The sequence below is a fragment of the Oculina patagonica genome, chromosome 7 (assembly GCF_052425735.1).
Source record: "Oculina patagonica isolate OP01 chromosome 7, crgOcupat, whole genome shotgun sequence".
Lineage (NCBI taxonomy): Eukaryota > Metazoa > Cnidaria > Anthozoa > Scleractinia > Oculinidae > Oculina > Oculina patagonica.
This window is the reverse complement of record NC_135764.1, coordinates 13,943,905-13,964,988: the sequence shown is the minus strand read 5'-3', so window position 1 is coordinate 13,964,988 and position 21,084 is coordinate 13,943,905. Positions and strand designations below refer to the sequence as shown.

At 36.3% G+C, this 21,084-nt stretch overlaps 1 protein-coding gene across 1 annotated transcript; it reads right to left on the bottom strand.

The window, feature by feature from the left end:
- Positions 1-1,265: 1,265 nt before the first annotated feature.
- Positions 1,266-19,431, bottom strand: LOC144661752 (uncharacterized). Its single transcript, XM_078522582.1, has 2 exons — positions 18,719-19,431; positions 1,266-3,122 (listed from the first exon to the last, which is right to left on the bottom strand). Exons 1-2 carry the CDS (start codon positions 19,236-19,238, stop codon positions 2,314-2,316), a joined length of 1,329 nt encoding a protein of 442 aa, XP_078378708.1. The 5' UTR covers positions 19,239-19,431; the 3' UTR covers positions 1,266-2,313.
- Positions 19,432-21,084: the final 1,653 nt, after the last annotated feature.

The window sequence follows — 21,084 nt, the reverse complement described above, 5'->3', positions numbered from 1 at the left end:
TTAATTGTTCCACAAAAAGATGAAGCATTGAATCAATAATATCTCTTGGAATATTTGAGCTGTGTTTTTCAAACTTGGCACAATTAATGTACACCACAAAAGACACAAAATGACACCTGTCGTGTCGTTGCCATGGCAACAGTTTTGCTGCAAATACCTATATTAATTAATACTGATATCCCCCGTTTTTGCTTAATCAAAGATGATCCACTCCCAACAAGCTAATGAGGAGAGTTAGGGTAATAGGGCATTATGTGTGTTCCAAGCTGGACCCTCTGTCCCACTTTAAAGGGTTGCAAATGGAGATATTTGGTTTATGACAGAAAGAGCCTGGAACCAAGAGTGTTGCCATGGTTACATCATAGTATGAGCCATCTTGCACCTTTAAGGAAGGTCACTACTGATGCCAAGTTTCAGAAATATCACCTTTATATTTTCAGAGATATCCTTGATTTTGTGATCTATCTTTTAGTGGAACAATTTATGACGTCATCACTTTCCTCATTTGCATAACACAAAAACGTAAATATCTCCAAAACGAAAGAAGATATTTCAAAACGGTAAACGCCATTCTTCTTTATTTGTAAAGGTCTTTCAAATAAGCATTAATTAATTTTTACTTCATAGGCACTTTAAGATCTCTGAGAGTCGTAAAAGCATGAAATTCGATTTCAGTGTATGGCAAAGGCCGCGTAACTTGATTTACATTTATCCATGTACATCTTTTATTTTTGAAGGTTTTTGTTTGCACTGTAAAGAAAAAATTGGTCAAAATTCGAATGACTTAAATACAAAATACGAGGTAAAGTTTTCTATTTTTTAAAACAAAATAAATATTTGGTCGCATTGTGTAAATAAACGCGAGTCGCCGTCGAAATATTTTTTCTCAAAGACGTCTTGCTTTTTAAGCAAGACGAAAACACAAGTGCTTAACTGAACTGAAAACGAAGATTTATTTTCACAAAAAGCTTACAAATGTCTTAACTGGAAAATTATTACGTCCTGTTCAAGTGTTGAATAATCGTGACTTGAGAAAGAACTTTTAATTATGCGTGGGAACACGTGTCGCTGATTGGCTGTTTTTAATTGAAACTAATCGTGCGTGTCCGTATGGAGTCCGTTCTTGCAGCTGATCATTGTTTTCTACATAACAGCGAACGATTATCGATCCCGAACCATTCCCTTGGGATTGCTAACAGCTTTTTTCATATAACAAAGAGTCTAATGCGCATGCGCAAAGCGCCGCAAGCATTAGACTCAAAAACTCATTAATAATTCATAAAGAAAATACAAAATTGAGTGTCTTTATATCTGATAAAGACACGGCTCAACTTTACGTCCAATTTTCTAGGCCAAAATAACCCCAAATCTAAATATTAGTGCAAGAATGAGTTGATCTACATCAGAAGATTTTTAAGCCGTTCAATAAATTCGCAGTTCGTGTTTTATCAAGTCTAAAACACTCGGCTGCGCCTCGTGTTTTAAACTTGATAAAACACTGCTGCTCATTTATTAAACATTGGTACATTGTTTTGGCAAAGGGCTAACACTCGAAACGCCAGCTTTGCAAATCCGCTACGGTGATTTATTTACCTTGTGACAACTTCAAGTTCATAATTACTTTCCGATGAACACGACGTCATATATTTTGCAAAGTATACACCAGTACATTACTTGCAAAAAATGTCAGACGATTTTAATTTCGGACAAAAAAGTGTCCGAAAATATAACCGTCCGACATTTTTAAGCATCCGAAATATTTACATTACACAAACAAAAACAAAGTGACAAGGAAGGGTTTTTGAAATGACAGAAATAGTGGCAGGAACTAGAACCAGATGATCCTTTTGAAGATCTTGTAGCAGATCATTAAGCCACTTTGAGCTTCAAAGCTTTTACTTTCCTTTATGGAGCGAACTCTAATCGAGACACGGCTTGAGATACGTAACGGCTTGATAGCAGTTGAGTTATTTTCGCGTCGGTGTATCTGTAAAATCTTTATGCAGTAAAACTATCAATTTCACAGATGTTGTTTTATCCTAATTCGTGTTTTGTAGACGTAAATTTACTTTAGCTATGTTTCAGCTAAGTGTCCGAAATTTGTCCGAAATGAGATAAAAAAAAACTGACCGAAAATTAAACATCCGAAATTTTTATGTCCGAAATTTTTTTCAAGTAATGTACGTTTTTTTATTTCCTGTGTAATAGATTTTTAGATGCAGGGCCCCAAAAGATACATGCCTTTGAACTAAATGGGCCATACTGTTAAAAATAACAAAGCTTGACTTACTTATATCGTATTAATTGTTTTAATTACCGTAAGCACGATGTGGTTTTATTCCATCCACTCATGGATCTTGTAAAGCAAAATTCACTGAATTCTGCTGAGTGAAGACAGTGTTTCCTCAGGGTTGGTTCCAGTACCAGTCCAACTAAACCGGCGAGTAACACACCGGTACTGGGTCCGACCGAAAGAAAAGCACGCGAAAACGCCTTGCCTTGAACATCGTCGGTACCAGGCGCCATAAGAAAGGTGTTGAGGTACAGACTTCCCGCCAAAAGTCCCACAATGAAAATAAGAAATAACACGATCCACACACTGTGAAGAAAGCGGTAAAAAGAAGCAAGAGTTAAAAAGATAAACAAGCTCAAAAGCATTGTCGATAAAATCCAAGTTTTTGTAAAAACCGGCGTGCATTTTGAGTTCAAAACGAGAAGAAGAGTTATGTAAGATCGACCGATGCATTCACCAATCATAAACACGCATGCGTAGTAGACGAAGTGGTTTCTCGGGTCGAACGGCGAGTCTGGGAAGGCCAGGGTCGTGACGACGCCATTGAGAGTCAAAAACTCGGAGAAATATCCCACAAAACATGCTATCATTAAGTGGAGGTTTCGCCAGATTAAAGCTCTTCTTTCACTCCACGCTGAGTTATCTTTGTCTTGAGCAGTTTCTTGATCAAGCGAAGTGTAAGCCACGTCTTTGTGTGTTGTCACGTCTTGTGAAGGTTTATTAAATTCTCTCTTCTCTATGATGGCGTAAAAAACAAAGATCAATACAGGCATCCAGGAGATGATGAGAATAGTTGTTTCTGGAGGCACGCAAATTATCGTTGTCATCGCTGTAAGTGAATAAAAAAGCACATAATTATATTATTTAAATTTAAGAGGGCGTCTTTCTTAAAAGCACCCACTCAATCTCGCTTAAAAAATAATTTTGCCTGAAACTCTGTCAACTGAAAGACATTACCAAGGCAAGAACTAAAACAGATATGGTTTGATTTGAAATGATATTCTGGCCGCGTTAGGAGCCATAAAATATTTTCCCTTGTCGGCGCCGGTCACAACGTCTCGAAAATTGAAAAATATGCACTTTACGTAACACTGTAAAATATTTATTTCGCATCACATAGTCGCAAATTTTATATCAACTTGCTCATAAACCTTTCTAGTTTTACAAGACAGTCACAATTTGCCTCTCGATTATCCTGAAAAGGCAAAATCGAGCGTATTATGACCACTACTTATCGCCTTTGAGCAAAGGCTGTAAATTGGCTTCGATTTAGAGGCTATTTTTTTAAATTTTGGGACCAACCTAATACTTCTAGCCTATCCAGCCGACAAGAGTAGTCGTTTATCTACAAATATGTGCAAAATCCCATGTACGTTTTCAATATTTCAAAAATTATGACCGTTTTTATCAGCACATGTACCAGCATTTTCGATTTTTCGCCAATATTAAAATCGACTTCTCTCGAGCAGATTTTGACACACATACAGCCTACCTGCTTCTCATCTCGGCTTATGTCCAACGTTAGACTGTTAACAATCCCCAGATTGCTAAATCTCATAATAACTCCAGCAAATTGGTAGGTATTGCCTTCAAAACTTGAGCACCACGGCATCTATCGAGTCCCTTGTTAGCGAGCGAAAGCCCGAATCCAAGGCTATATTTCGCACTAAATACCCCCATTAAACACCGTTTCAGAGCCGTATTTCTTCGAGAATCAGACAAAAGACCCTCCAAGACTGGTATTTAGAGAACATAGCCGTGATTTGAGGTCTTAAATTCCGAAGAAACATCACCATTTACAGTGTACATCTCGACAATCGATACTGTGTGATGCTGTTTCCGCAGAGGTCCGCATAAATGGGGAGACCGCTGCTCGCCTGTGCCAACAACCACGTCTAAATGTTACCATATTTTTTTTAAATCAAAATTTGGAAAGCAATTTCGAGTTTTAAAGAAATCAATCCTATAAATAAATAAACAAACACGAAGCCTCGTGCCAAATGGCCCATACTGTCACAGCTTATCCCGGTTTCGATAGCATTAAGCGGCTAGGAATATTTCTACTCCCTCCTGGATGGAATTCTAGTCCATCGCAGTTCCCCACCCCCCGGCCCTCCCAGCATTATTTTGCCGGTACCTATTTATACAGCTGGGTGGGTAGAGGCGCTATGAGAGTAAAGTGTCTTACTCAAGAATAGTACAACACAGTAACCCTGGCCAGGATCGAACCCGGACTGTTCGATCTGGAGTCCGGCCGGCGCGCTAACAAATAGGCCACCGCGCCTAGCGCCTCCCATATGAATAAATAAATAATTACACAAACAAGATATAAAATAAATAAAATTAATTACACAAACAAGATATAAAATAAATAAAATTAAATAATTAAATAATTAAGTACGATTAAATAATTCTACGGCTCAAATATTACAGCTTTCAGTCTAAAATTTGGCATGAAGCATCTCTGTGTTACTCTTTATAACCCTACATTTTTGTTTTTGATGAAAATCGTTCGAGAGCCGAGAAATTAGCAATTCTGTTCAACGTTCCCATACATTGCTCTGTAATTAATTATGAAATAAGTACCATTAAATAATTCTACGGCTTGAATATTACATCTTTCAGTCTAAAATTTGACATGAAGTATCTCTGTTTGACTCTTAATAACCCTACGTTTTGATTTTTGATAAAAATCTTTCAAGAGTTGAGAAATTTGCGATTCTGTGCAACGTGCCCATACATTGCTCTGTAATTAATGATGAAATAAGTACCATTAAATAATTCTACGGCTCAAATATTACAGCTTTCAGTCTAAAATTTGGCATGAAGCATCTCTGTGTTACTCTTTACAACCCTACATTTTTGTTTTTGATGAAAATCTTTCGAGAGCCGAGAAATTAGCAATTCTGTTCAACGTTCCCATACATTGCTCTGTAATTAATTATGAAATAAGTACCATTAAATAATTCTACGGCTTGAATATTACATCTTTCAGTCTAAAATTTGACATGAAGTATCTCTGTTTGACTCCGTAATAACCCTACGTTTTGATTTTTGATAAAAATCTTTCAAGAGTTGAGAAATTTGCGATTCTGTGCAACGTGCCCATACATTGCTCTGTAATTAATGATGAAATAAGTACCATTAAATAATTCTACGGATCACATATTACACCTTTCAGTCTAAAATTTGGCATGAAGTATCTCTGTTTGACTCTTAATAACCCTACGTTTTGATTTTTGATAAAAATCTTTCAAGAGTTGAGAAATTTGCGATTCTGTGATGTACCTATACATTGCTCTGTAATTATGTAAATCATCTCTGTGATTAAATAATTCTCGCTCAAATATTACACCTTTCATTCTAAAATTTGGCATGAAGTATCTTTGTATGACTCTTAATAACCCTACATTTTTGTTTTTGGTGTGGATCTTTCAAGAGTCGAGAAATAAGCAATTCTGTGCAACGTGCCCATACATTGCTCTGTAATTGCATAAATTTAAATCATTCGCTACGCTTGAATATAATGGCAACATACAGTGCAGAAATTTGGTGGAATTTATCTCTGTACGACAAACTAAAACAAAGCGATTTTTTAGTGTTTCGCTTACTCATAACCGAGTAATTAAACATCTTTTTTTAAAGCGCGTCCAAATATAATATCAGCTAAAATATACAAAACAAAATATTCTCAACCATACAAAGTTACGATAGCTCAGTTGGTAGAAAACACTTCTACAGAAGTTGTGTATGCCTTGGTCGTTGGTTCAAATCCAAATGGAAGCCATTTTTTTCTTTTTTCTCTTTTTTTATAGTCAGTATGCCGTTTTATTTAAAAGTTTAAAGGCTGAACAAACGCAACAGTAAATTTTTATATTTCAGTATGTTGAGATCGAACGCCGGCTATTTCAGTGAGACTTCAACCGCTGATGTCAATAGAATTGGAACGCTTGTAGTGTAGAAAAAAAAACACCACCGAGAAATCAAGCTATGCGAGCGAAATGTTCGTTCGTATATCTTTATCTTAATTTTGCTGGGCAAATGTCCCAAGAGTGCGCGTTCAGCAAAAATTGTACACAATTTGATTCTTTTGCTGACTAGGAAGCTAGGAGCTACGTTGTTTAAAAAATAAGTGGTGTAGGGCCACTATCGTGCATGTTTAGAAAGTTAAAGACTATCGCACCTTTCAAATGAATATTAGCGAAATTTCATAAAAGTATCAGCAAAATTAAACATTTGAAAAAATAAACACACTTCTAAATTTCAAAGACATGTTTCGGACACTCCGTATCCATTATCAGTTTGAAGATGTTTCTTTCAAAATTTGACATTTACACGGGCACACGTCTCAAAGAGGATATCCCGCTCCGTATTGTCTCCGTGACACTCCCCGAATAAGTAGTATCGCTCTACTTTTCCTCTTTCATGGATGTGGCGTTCATGGTATTTTCTAACTACATGTAAACGGATGATCTCGGAGAGTCAATAACAGTGAAATAATGTTAAATGTTATAACCGACCACGAGATCACAAAAAATGATTGTCACTATCTTGTTTGTGCGGTTGCCCCTAGATAAATAAATAAATAAATAAATAATTACACAAACAAGATATAAAATAAATAAAATTAAATAATTAAGTCGATTAAATAATTCTACGGCTCGAATATTGCACCTTACAGTCTTAAATTTGGCATGAAGTATCTCTGTATGACTCTTTATAACCCTACATTTTTGTTTTGGATGAAAATGTTTCGAGTGCCGAGAAATTAGCAATTCTGTTCAACGTGCCCATACATTGCTCTGTAAAAATTAAATAAATGCCATTAAATAATTCTACGGCTCGAATATTACACCTTTCAGTCTAAAATTTGGCATGAAGTATCTCTGTACGACATTTAATAACTCTACACTTTTGTTTTTGATAAAAATCTTTCAAGAGTTTAAAAATTTGCGATTCTATGATGTTCCTATACATTGCTCTGTAATTATGTAAATCATCGATCTTTGTGATTAAATAATTCTACGGATCGAATATTGCACCTTTCAGTCTAAAATCTGGCATGAAGTATCTCTGTACGACTCTTAATAACCCTACATTTTTGTTTTTGATAAAAATCTTTCAAGAGTTGAGAAATTTGCGATTCTATGATGTTCCTATACATTGCTCTGTAATTATGTAAATCATCTTTGTGATTAAATAATTCTACGGATCGAATATTGCACCTTTCAGTCTAAAATCTGGCATGAAGTTTCTCTGTACGACTCTTAATATCCCTACATTTTGGTTTTTGGTATGGGTCTTTCAAGAGTCAAGAAATTAGCAATTCTGTGCAACGTGCCCATACATTGCTCTGTAATTGCATATATTTCAACCATTGGCTGCGCCTGAATATTATTGCGACATGCAGAGCAGAAATTGGGAGGAAATTCTCTCTGTACGACAAGCTAAAACAAAGCGATTTTTTCGGGTTTTGTTTAATCATAACCGAGTAGTTAAACATGTTTTTTTTCCAAGCGCGTCCAATATAATATTCAAATATACAAAATAAAATAATCTGTACCATGCAAAGTTACGATGGCTCAGTTGGTAGAGAAAACTTCTGCAGAAGTTGTGTATGCCTTAGTCGTTGGTTCAAATCCAAACGGAAGCTATAATTATTTTTTTTTCTCATTTGTCAGTTTTTTTTAAAAAGTCAGTATGCCGTTTTATTTAAAGTTTAAAGGTTGAACAAACGCAACAGTAAATTTTGATATTTCAGTATGTTGAGATCGAACGCCGGCTATTTCAGTGAGACTTCAACCGCTGATGTCAATAGAATTGGAACGCTTGTAGTGTAGAAAAAAAAAACACCACCGAGAAATCAAGCTATGCGAGCGAAATTTTCGTTCGTATATCTTTATCTTAATTTTGTTGGGCAAAAGTCCCAAGTGTGTGCGTCCAGCAAAAATTGTAGACAATTTGATTCCTTTGCTTACTAGAAAGCCAGGAGCTACGTTGTTTGATATATAAGTGGTGTAGGGCCACTATCGTGCATGTTTAGAAAGTTAAAGACTATCGACTATCAAAAAATATAAGCGAAATTTTTTCAAAGTATGAGCGAAATTAAACACTTGGAAAAATAAACACACTTCTAAATTTCAAAGACATGTTTCGGACACTCCGTATCCATTATCAGTGTGAAGATGTTTCTTTCAAAATATGACATTTACACGGGCACACGTCTCAAAGAGGATATCCCCCTCTGTATTGTCTCTGTGACACTCCCCGAATAAGTAGTACCGCTCTACTTTTCCTCTTTCATGGATTTGGCGTTCATGGTATTTTCTAACTACATGTAAACGGATGATCTCGGAGAGTCAATAACAGTGAAATAATGTTAAATGTTATAACCGACCACGAAAATCACAATAATTATTGTCACTATCTTGTTTGTGCGGTTGCCCCTAGATAAATAAATAAATAAATAAATAATTACACAAACAAGATATAAAATAAATAAAATTAAATAATTAAGTCGATTAAATAATTCTACGGCTGGAATATTACACCTTTCGGTCTAAAATTTGGCATGAAGTATCTCTGTATGACTCTTTATAACCCTACTTTTTTGTTTTGGATGAAAATTTTTCGAGTGCCGAGAAATTAGCAATTCTGTTCAACGTGCCCATACATTGCTCTGTAAAAATTAAATAAATGCCATTAAATAATTCTACGGCTCGAATATTGCACCTTTCAGTCTTAAATTTGGCATGAAGTATCTCTGTATGACTCTTTATAACCCTACATTTTTGTTTTGGATGAAAATGTTTCGAGTGCCGAGAAATTAGCAATTCTGTTCAACGTGCCCATACATTGCTCTGTAAAAATTAAATAAATGCCATTAAATAATTCTACGGCTCGAATATTACACCTTTCAGTCTAAAATTTGGCATGAAGTATCTCTGTACGACTCTTAATAACCCTACATTTTTGTTTTTGATAAAAATCTTTCAAGAGTTGAGAAATTTGCGATTCTATGATGTTCCTATACATTGCTCTGTAATTATGTAAATCATCTTTGTGATTAAATAATTCTACGGATCGAATATTGCACCTTTCAGTCTAAAATCTGGCATGAAGTATCTCTGTACGACTCTTAATAACCCTACATTTTTGTTTTTGATAAAAATCTTTCAAGAGTTGAGAAATTTGCGATTCTATGATGTTCCTATACATTGCTCTGTAATTATGTAAATCATCTTTGTGATTAAATAATTCTACGGATCGAATATTGCACCTTTCAGTCTAAAATCTGGCATGAAGTTTCTCTGTACGACTCTTAATATCCCTACATTTTGGTTTTTGGTATGGGTCTTTCAAGAGTCAAGAAATTAGCAATTCTGTGCAACGTGCCCATACATTGCTCTGTAATTGCATATATTTCAACCATTGGCTGCGCTTGAATATTATTGCGACATGCAGAGCAGAAATTGGGAGGAAATTCTTTCTGTACGACAAGCTAAAACAAAGCGATTTTTCGGGTTTTGTTTAATCATAACCGAGTAGTTAAACATGTTTTTTTTTTCCAAGCGCGTCCAATATAATATTCAAATATACAAAATAAAATAGTCTGTACCATGCAAAGTTACGATAGCTCAGTTGGTAGAGAAAACGTCTACAGAAGTTGTGTATGCCTTGGTCGTTGGTTCAAATCCAAACGGAAGCTATAATTATTCTTTTTTTTTTTCTCATTTGTCAGTTTTTTTTTTTAAAAGTCAGTATGCCGTTTTATTTAAAGTTTAAAGGTTGAACAAACGCAACAGTAAATTTTGATATTTCAGTATGTTGAGATCGAACGCCGGCTATTTCAGTGAGACTTCAACCGCTGATGTCAATAGAATTGGAACGCTTGTAGTGTAGAAAAAAACACCACCGAGAAATCAAGCTATGCGAGCGAAATGTTCGTTCGTATATCTTTATCTTAATTTTGTTGGGCAAAAGTCCCAAGTGTGTGCGTCCAGCAAAAATTGTGGACAATTTGATTCCTTTGCTTACTAGAAAGCCAGGAGCTACGTTGTTTGATATATAAGTGGTGTTGGGCCACTATCGTGCATGTTTAGAAAGTTAAAGACTATCGACTATCAAAAAATATAAGCGAAATTTTTTCAAAGTATGAGCGAAATTAAACACTTGGAAAAATAAACACATTTCTAAATTTCAAAGAGTGACATGTTTCGGACACTCCGTATCCATTATCAGTGTGAAGATGTTTCTTTCAAAATATGACATTTACACGGGCACACGTCTCAAAGAGGATATCCCGCTCTGTATTGTCTCTGTGACACTCCCCGAAGAAGTAGTACCGCTCTACTTTTCCTCTTTCATGGATGTGGCGTTCATGGTATTTTCTAACTACATGTAAACGGATGATCTCGGAGAGTCAATAAAAGTGAAATAATGTTAAATGTTATAACCGACCACGAAAATCACAAAAATGATTGTCACTATCTTGTTTGTGCGGTTGCCCCTAGATAAATAATTACACAAACAAGATATAAAATAAATAAAATTAAATAATTAAGTCGATTAAATAATTCTACGGCTGGAATATTACACCTTTCGGTCTAAAATTTGGCATGAAGTATCTCTGTATGACTCTTTATAACCCTACTTTTTTGTTTTGGATGAAAATTTTTCGAGTGCCGAGAAATTAGCAATTCTGTTCAACGTGCCCATACATTGCTCTGTAAAAATTAAATAAATGCCATTAAATAATTCTACGGCTCGAATATTACACCTTTCAGTCTAAAATTTGGCATGAAGTATCTCTGTACGACTCTTAATAACCCTACATTTTTGTTTTTGATAAAAATCTTTCAAGAGTTGAGAAATTTGCGATTCTATGATGTTCCTATACATTGCTCTGTAATTATGTAAATCATCTTTGTGATTAAATAATTCTACGGATCGAATATTGCACCTTTCAGTCTAAAATCTGGCATGAAGTATCTCTGTACGACTCTTAATAACCCTACATTTTTGTTTTTGATAAAAATCTTTCAAGAGTTGAGAAATTTGCGATTCTATGATGTTCCTATACATTGCTCTGTAATTATGTAAATCATCTTTGTGATTAAATAATTCTACGGATCGAATATTGCACCTTTCAGTCTAAAATCTGGCATGAAGTTTCTCTGTACGACTCTTAATATCCCTACATTTTGGTTTTTGGTATGGGTCTTTCAAGAGTCAAGAAATTAGCAATTCTGTGCAACGTGCCCATACATTGCTCTGTAATTGCATATATTTCAACCATTGGCTGCGCTTGAATATTATTGCGACATGCAGAGCAGAAATTGGGAGGAAATTCTTTCTGTACGACAAGCTAAAACAAAGCGATTTTTCGGGTTTTGTTTAATCATAACCGAGTAGTTAAACATGTTTTTTTTTTCCAAGCGCGTCCAATATAATATTCAAATATACAAAATAAAATAGTCTGTACCATGCAAAGTTACGATAGCTCAGTTGGTAGAGAAAACGTCTACAGAAGTTGTGTATGCCTTGGTCGTTGGTTCAAATCCAAACGGAAGCTATAATTATTCTTTTTTTTTTCTCATTTGTCAGTTTTTTTTTTTAAAAGTCAGTATGCCATTTTATTTAAAGTTTAAAGGTTGAACAAACGCAACAGTAAATTTTGATATTTCAGTATGTTGAGATCGAACGCCGGCTATTTCAGTGAGACTTCAACCGCTGATGTCAATAGAATTGGAACGCTTGTAGTGTAGAAAAAAAACACCACCGAGAAATCAAGCTATGCGAGCGAAATTTTCGTTCGTATATCTTTATCTTAATTTTGTTGGGCAAAAGTCCCAAGTGTGTGCGTCCAGCAAAAATTGTGGACAATTTGATTCCTTTGCTTACTAGAAAGCCAGGAGCTACGTTGTTTGATATATAAGTGGTGTTGGGCCACTATCGTGCATGTTTAGAAAGTTAAAGACTATCGACTATCAAAAAATATAAGCGAAATTTTTTCAAAGTATGAGCGAAATTAAACACTTGGAAAAATAAACACATTTCTAAATTTCAAAGAGTGACATGTTTCGGACACTCCGTATCCATTATCAGTGTGAAGATGTTTCTTTCAAAATATGACATTTACACGGGCACACGTCTCAAAGAGGATATCCCGCTCTGTATTGTCTCTGTGACACTCCCCGAAGAAGTAGTACCGCTCTACTTTTCCTCTTTCATGGATTTGGCGTTCATGGTATTTTCTAACTACATGTAAACGGATGATCTCGGAGAGTCAATAAAAGTGAAATAATGTTAAATGTTATAACCGACCACGAAAATCACAAAAATGATTGTCACTATCTTGTTTGTGCGGTTGCCCCTAGATAAATAAATAAATAAATAAATAAATAAATAAATAAATAAATAAATAAATAAATAAATAAATAAATAAATAAATAAATAAATAAATAAATAATCATTCGCCGTCTGTAAGATATAGCATTTTGAATTTCGGAGTTTCACGCCACACAAGACTTTAGACGGCCGCCAGAAAGCTGCCACGTTTTCTTAAAAAAAATTGCCTTATCCTGACATTTTTAATACTCTGGACAATTTTTGACGGATAACTAGAGTACGGAATAACGTGCAGATCTGAGGATGGACCCTAAGCAAACCGAGGAGCAACGTTAGATTTTCGCCGAAGGTTAAAGAACACCTTACGGCACGGTTTACACTAGGAGAAAGAACTGGGCGAAAGGCGCACCCTTCCCAAAATGTCGCCGGATGACGAGAAAGATGTCCAATGCCTCCAGGAAAATACCCGTTAACCTGGTAGACCAGGTTAACAGAGAAATCAACGTCTCCCATCCCATCTGCTACGACACGTATGACTTCTGTGAGTGTTACTACAGCAACACGCTTTAAAAATTCAATGTGGTCATGCTGAAAGCCACCTGTAGCCACTTTGGGATTCCTGTAAAATCAAAAGAAAAAAAGAAAATTCTGATAGACAAGCTGACGGACATGATCCGTGAATATGAATGTGTTTCTGACTTAAACAATGTTAAACATCCCATAAGAGTAACAGACAGTCGTTGAGTAGTCTTGGCTTCATGCCTAAACGCAGCTGTGCTTTCATTACGTTAAGTCCTCTCATCCCTCTCATCAAAACATAATGTTAAGGTAGGCAGGCAGGCTAAGAATACCTGTACCATCACATCCTATAGGTGGTTTTCACTGTCATGCCGCGAAAAATAAAACCAAAACTATTGAGTAAAAAAAATCAAGAATATTACAGATTGTAGAAGACTACTATATAAACTACCGTTACTTGTTCAAGTCTCAGATCTGTACATTATTCCGTACTCTAGTTATCCGTAAAAATGTTTCACGCAAATTTGGAGAGCACAGACACTGATCTGGCATTAAATTCTGCTACAAATCAAAACACCATCACGAAAAAGGAAACATTCAAATAAACACTTTCCGCAAAACCTCGACGCTAAACTGTCCAGAGAATTAAAAATGGCAGGATGAGGCAATTTTTATTTATTTATTTATTTATTTATTTATTTATTTATTTATTTATTTATTTATTTATTTATTTATTTATCTAGGGGCAACCGCACAAACAAGATAGTGACAATCATTTTTGTGATTTTCGTGGTCGGTTATAACATTTAACATTATTTCACTTTTATTGACTCTCCGAGATCATCCGTTTACATGTAGTTAGAAAATACCATGAACGCCAAATCCATGAAAGAGGAAAAGTAGAGCGGTACTACTTCTTCGGGGAGTGTCACAGAGACAATACAGAGCGGGATATCCTCTTTGAGACGTGTGCCCGTGTAAATGTCATATTTTGAAAGAAACATCTTCACACTGATAATGGATACGGAGTGTCCGAAACATGTCACTCTTTGAAATTTAGAAATGTGTTTATTTTTCCAAGTGTTTAATTTCGCTCATACTTTGAAAAAATTTCGCTTATATTTTTTGATAGTCGATAGTCTTTAACTTTCTAAACATGCACGATAGTGGCCCAACACCACTTATATATCAAACAACGTAGCTCCTGGCTTTCTAGTAAGCAAAGGAATCAAATTGTCCACAATTTTTGCTGGACGCACACACTTGGGACTTTTGCCCAACAAAATTAAGATAAAGATATACGAACGAACATTTCGCTCGCATAGCTTGATTTCTCGGTGGTGTTTTTTTTTCTACACTACAAGCGTTCCAATTCTATTGACATCAGCGGTTGAAGTCTCACTGAAATAGCCGGCGTTCGATCTCAACATACTGAAATATCAAAATTTACTGTTGCGTTTGTTCAACCTTTAAACTTTAAATAAAACGGCATACTGACTTTTAAAAAAAAAACTGACAAATGAGAAAAAAAAAAGAATAATTATAGCTTCCGTTTGGATTTGAACCAACGACCAAGGCATACACAACTTCTGTAGACGTTTTCTCTACCAACTGAGCTATCGTAACTTTGCATGGTACAGACTATTTTATTTTGTATATTTGAATATTATATTGGACGCGCTTGGAAAAAAAAAACATGTTTAACTACTCGGTTATGATTAAACAAAACCCGAAAAATCGCTTTGTTTTAGCTTGTCGTACAGAAAGAATTTCCTCCCAATTTCTGCTCTGCATGTCGCAATAATATTCAAGCGCAGCCAATGGTTGAAATATATGCAATTACAGAGCAATGTATGGGCACGTTGCACAGAATTGCTAATTTCTTGACTCTTGAAAGACCCATACCAAAAACCAAAATGTAGGGATATTAAGAGTCGTACAGAGAAACTTCATGCCAGATTTTAGACTGAAAGGTGCAATATTCGATCCGTAGAATTATTTAATCACAAAGATGATTTACATAATTACAGAGCAATGTATAGGAACATCATAGAATCGCAAATTTCTCAACTCTTGAAAGATTTTTATCAAAAACAAAAATGTAGGGTTATTAAGAGTCGTACAGAGATACTTCATGCCAGATTTTAGACTGAAAGGTGCAATATTCGATCCGTAGAATTATTTAATCACAAAGATGATTTACATAATTACAGAGCAATGTATAGGAACATCATAGAATCGCAAATTTCTCAACTCTTGAAAGATTTTTATCAAAAACAAAAATGTAGGGTTATTAAGAGTCGTACAGAGATACTTCATGCCAAATTTTAGACTGAAAGGTGTAATATTCGAGCCGTAGAATTATTTAATGGCATTTATTTAATTTTTACAGAGCAATGTATGGGCACGTTGAACAGAATTGCTAATTTCTCGGCACTCGAAACATTTTCATCCAAAACAAAAATGTAGGGTTATAAAGAGTCATACAGAGATACTTCATGCCAAATTTAAGACTGAAAGGTGCAATATTCGAGCCGTAGAATTATTTAATGGCATTTATTTAATTTTTACAGAGCAATGTATGGGCACGTTGAACAGAATTGCTAATTTCTCGGCACTCGAAAAATTTTCATCCAAAACAAAAAAGTAGGGTTATAAAGAGTCATACAGAGATACTTCATGCCAAATTTTAGACCGAAAGGTGTAATATTCCAGCCGTAGAATTATTTAATCGACTTAATTATTTAATTTTATTTATTTTATATCTTGTTTGTGTAATTATGCATTCATTCATATGGGAGGCGCGGTGGCCTATTTGTTAGCGCGCCGGCCGGACTCCAGATCGAACTGTCCGGGTTCGATCCCTGGCCAGGGTTACTGTGTTGTACTATTCTTGAGTAAGACACTTTACTCTCATAGCGCCTCTACCCAGCCAGCTGTATAAATAGGTACCGGCAAAATAATGCTGGGAGGGCCGGGGGGTGGGGAACTGCGATGGACTAGAATTCCATCCAGGAGGGAGTAGAAATATTCCTAGCCGCTTAATGCTATCGAAACCGGGATAAGCTGTGACAGTATGGGCCATTTGGCACGAGGCTTCGTGTTTGTTTATTTATTTATAGGATTGATTTCTTTAAAACTCGAAATTGCTTTCCAAATTTTGATTTAAAAAAATATGGTAACATTTAGCCGTGGTTGTTGGCACAGGCGAGCAGCGGTCTCCCCATTTATGCGGACCTCTGCGGAAACAGCATCACACAGTATCGATTGTCGAGATGTACACTGTAAATGGTGTTGTTTCTTCGGAATTTAAGACCTCAAATCACGGCTATGTTCTCTAAATACCAGTCTCGGAGGGTCTTTTGTCTGATTCTCGAAGAAATACGGCTCTGAAACGGTGTTTAATGGGGTATTTAGTGCGAAATGTAGCCTTGGATTCGGGCTTTCGCTCGCTAACAAGTTAACAAGGGACTCGATAGATGCCGTGGTGCTCAAGTTTTGAAGGCAATACCTACCAATTTGCTGGAGTTATTATGAGATTTTATAGCAATCTGGGGATTGTTAACCGTCTAACGTTGGACATAAGCCGAGATGAGAAGCAGGTAGGCTGTATGTGTGTCAAAATCTGCTCGAGAGAAGTCAATTTTAATATAGGCGAAAAATCGAAAATGCTGGTACATGTGCTGATAAAAACGGTCATAATTTTTGAAATATTGAAAACGTACATGGGATTTTGCACATATTTGTAGATAAACGACTACTCTTGTTGGCTGGATAGGCTAGAAGTATTAGGTTGGTCCCAAAATTTAAAAAATAGCCTCTAAATCGAAGCCAATTTACAGCCTTTGCTCAAAGGCGATTAGTAGTGGTCATAATACGCTCGATTTTGCCTTTTCAGGAGAATTGAGAGGCAAATTGTGACTGTCTTGTAAAACTAGAAAGGTTTATGAGCAAGTTGATATAAAATTTGCGGCTGGATGATGCGAAATAAATATTTTACAGTGTTACGTAAAGTGCATATTTTTCAATTTTCGAGACGTTGTGACCGGCGCCGACAAGGGAAAATATTTTAAGGCTCCTAACGCGGCCAGAATATCATTTCAAATCAAACCATATCTGTTTTAGTTCTTGCCTTGGTAATGTCTTTCAGCTGACAGAGTTTCAGGCAAAATTATTTTTTAAGCGAGATTGAGTGGGTGCTTCTAAGAAAGACGCCCTCTTAAATCTGATTTGCGCAGACAAGAGGAATGAGTGGCCTACTTTGAAACAGTAACTGGTCTTGTAAAGTACAAATATCGTGAGATATTAACTTGTACTCTTTTCACGAGTTATTTGTACTCCACTAAACTAAGTTGGATAATAAAAATCCCTTATTCATGATACTCGCGGACACTTTACTTATTGTTCACATCACAAAACTCGTAAAATTTCCGCGAGTATTTTCTGTAAAACCCTCTGAATAGGTGCATATATTCAGGGTCGTAACCAGGTATATGGGATCAGGGATCACAGCCTTGGGATCGGGATCACAGCCTTGGGATCGGGATCACAGCCTCAGGATCGGGATCATAGACCCGGAATCCCGGGTCACAAGTCATAGGATCCGGATCGGCCAATCAGATGGGATCGGAATGGAATCAGGGATCAAATATTGCCACATTTTGGGGATCAGGAATCAAAATTTAGAGCTAAAATTTGGGATCAGCGATGAAAAAATATACCTGGTTACGACCCTGATATATTAGACATGAAGCCAACGACCAACGTTTTTGACACTACCACGGTGTTTTTAAGTATGACATGAGTTTTTCCCACTGTTAATTCACGGAATGATCAGTCTCCAAATTTCATTACCAAGGTCTTTTTTTCACTCCGGCAGCATGTGACCGCGCGGAGACTGTGTATATCACCACCTGCCAAATCACTGACGCGCTACAATGACCCGCGCAACTCAGTATGTTTGGTTTAAAAACAGCAGATAAGAAAATCTAAACACTGTTAACAGAATTTTTAACCACGAGAACGGCATTTATCACAGTAAAAGTTGGCGAGCTGAGAATGTTTTGTTTGCTTGGTTTGATAGAGAAATGGTACCGAACTTAACCAACTTGACCCGAATTCGTCGAACGAATGTTAAAGCGCTTTTTACTGATGGTACTGACAATCATGACTTCTATTTAACAAGACCTTACCATGACTATAAGCAAACAGTATCTGAACAAATATTTGCTTGTCAGTGTGCTGAACGGTGCTTGTTTTCGCTTTGTTTGGTCATGCGAAACGCTTTAAAACTCGACAGATTTTAAATATGGTCAAATCAAATGACTTTTGGTTTACTTCAAACGATAAAGAATCAACCACGACACACAAATGACTGACGATAATGTCTTTATGGTCCAAAACCGCGAACAGTTTCAACGGTACAAACAACAATTATTGAGAAGTTTCGCGCGTCAATGCAATACAAATTTCAGCCATGACATGCAATCGGAATCGGACATTTGGCATCGAGGTTTTTAAAAATCACACCTCTGTGTATATTTGCTTTTCTCTTACCTGTGTAGTACAGGGGGCCAGCGATGAACCCTATTCCTGTCCCCGTAGCATAAGAACTCATTGCAGTGTCGCTATAGAGCGCGGTCATCGACACAAAAGTCACCTCTCCAATAGCAACCCCGGTCGAAACAACTATAACACCCGTGATACGAAGGACAACATGTTCTACCAAGGCGTATAACAATACACCAGCGATACTCAGGAAAACTATCGGCACCAGGAGAACTTTTTGCGCCAGCTTGAGGATAAAATACGGCAGAATCGACGTGATACAGAAGAAAGGCAGCGAAGCAGAGATTAGAAGAACTGGAGTGGGAACCAGCGTTGCTTCCAAGATGTCCTGAGATGCTGAAATTCCGATGGAAAAGAAGATTTGAAGAATAAAACCAAATATGCCAAAGACGAGTATATGAAGCGATTGCTCGCCTTCCGTGAAAGAAAAGGTTTCATGTTTCTCTGTGTCTTGATCGTTTTCAAGGCCTGAGCTAGGTGAATCCAGTAGTTCTTTGCCAAGATCCATCTCTGTCGAAACTTTTTCCGGTTTGTTTAGAAGTCGCAATATAATTAACGAGTCTTTGACAAGGTGTTTTTATCTCGTCTTTGTAACATCTGTCCAGCAAAGCAACCTCAAATGATTCATTCCAGATTAGAGAATACACCTGCAAAATTTATACCGTTAATATTTTCCACCGCATCGCTTTACGTTCAGCGCCCGCGACTCGAGAATTCACAACTATTATAATAAGTTGTTAATGCTTCAATTGTTTATTCATTCTTGCGTTTAACCGGTTGTTTTTGATTGCTTTTTACGCTACATTGCTTTTACTTGCGAGACACTTGATCACAACCCTTTTTAAATACCTTATTCTTACTAATTTTCGCGCGTACTTCATTTTGCAAAAATTCGTAAGCCGAATATCGCGAGTATTAATTTTCGCGATTGCAAGGAAAATTAGAGCAAAATGCATTAATTTTCACGCTTTTGTCAGTGTTTTATGGATCAGTCGTCGAAAATGGACTAAGAAATTACTGGAAATATACAAAGCCCTGGCTCAATGTAACTACAAGGAGCCTTCAAACGGAAATTTTGTGACTGTGCTAAAGAGGTTTTGGCCGATTTACAAGCTGAAAAATACAGTAATCAGAGAAAGGATGCTAGTCAAAAAAAAAAAAAAACGGAAAGATATTTTCAAGAGCTGATAAATCCAGTTCCTAGCATTTAAAATTTTTATTGTTCTTATATATAAAATGGTATTGATTTTCGCTCGTTTAAATTTCGCCCAATGTATTTTTCGCGCGTATTAAATTTCGCGATTATTTTGAAATCACAAAAATCGCGAAAGTTAGTACTCGCAAAAATAAGTAAAAATAAGGTATACACTTATAAACAAAATCCTATTTAAGTTTTGAAACAAGAAGCTAGAATTTTAAACATTTCAGCATCCAGCTCATAAATCAAACGGTTTATGTGGTGTCACCCATGAATTTCAATATCTCAACCTTGACATTTTTTCTTGATTCCTAAATTTGAGCAGATATCACGTGAGAACCCCTATTGAAAGCGGCCTGCACCCTCAGGGAAAATGCAACTGACAGCTTAATAGGGGTTGGTTGCTTTCAAAAAGGGTTCGTTAGAAATTAATTAGCATAACGCCTTTTAAAAAGGTCACGTTATTTTAATACAATATCGCTTGAAAAGGATCACGGAATCACGTAAACCGACAATAATCCCGTGTACATAGTACATTAAATTTTGCTGCATTTAAAGATGAATTCCAGTCCGTACTGCGCAATCTCGGCTGCAATGTTTATGTGAGCCCACCACGAAGGGAATGTTTACAAGCAAAACTAAAAATTCCGCGACAAACTTACCTTTTTCTTCATTACTAACGCCAGATATCCTTGCAGAACAAATAATAACGAGTAGAAGAACCTTGACGCTATTTCAAACCGACGTTTCAGTTCATCGGAAGTTCTTGAACGAAGCGAACTGTAATGGCGGACTAAAAAACTTCATGTATGCTGTCACCGAAGTGTAACGTTTCAACGAATTCAAAACAAAAACGTAAATAAACCCCGAGTCTGCGCAGTACGGACTGGAAATCAGCTTTAAGTCCTATGAAAGGAATATAGAATAATTTGACGAAAAACCAAATTAGCTTTTAAAATGACATCACGAACAACCCATTGTGCGGCATGTTTTCTCGCTTGAAAGATTCCTCCAAAGTAAAAGCTTCCAATGCGGTACAAAGCAAAACTCCAACCTTATTCTGACAGAAAAAGAGGTGAAACAAGCTGATCAGTATCGTTCTGCATTGGACGCGAACAAACGTTTTTTTTTTTTTAAAAGAGCTCCTTAAGGCAAT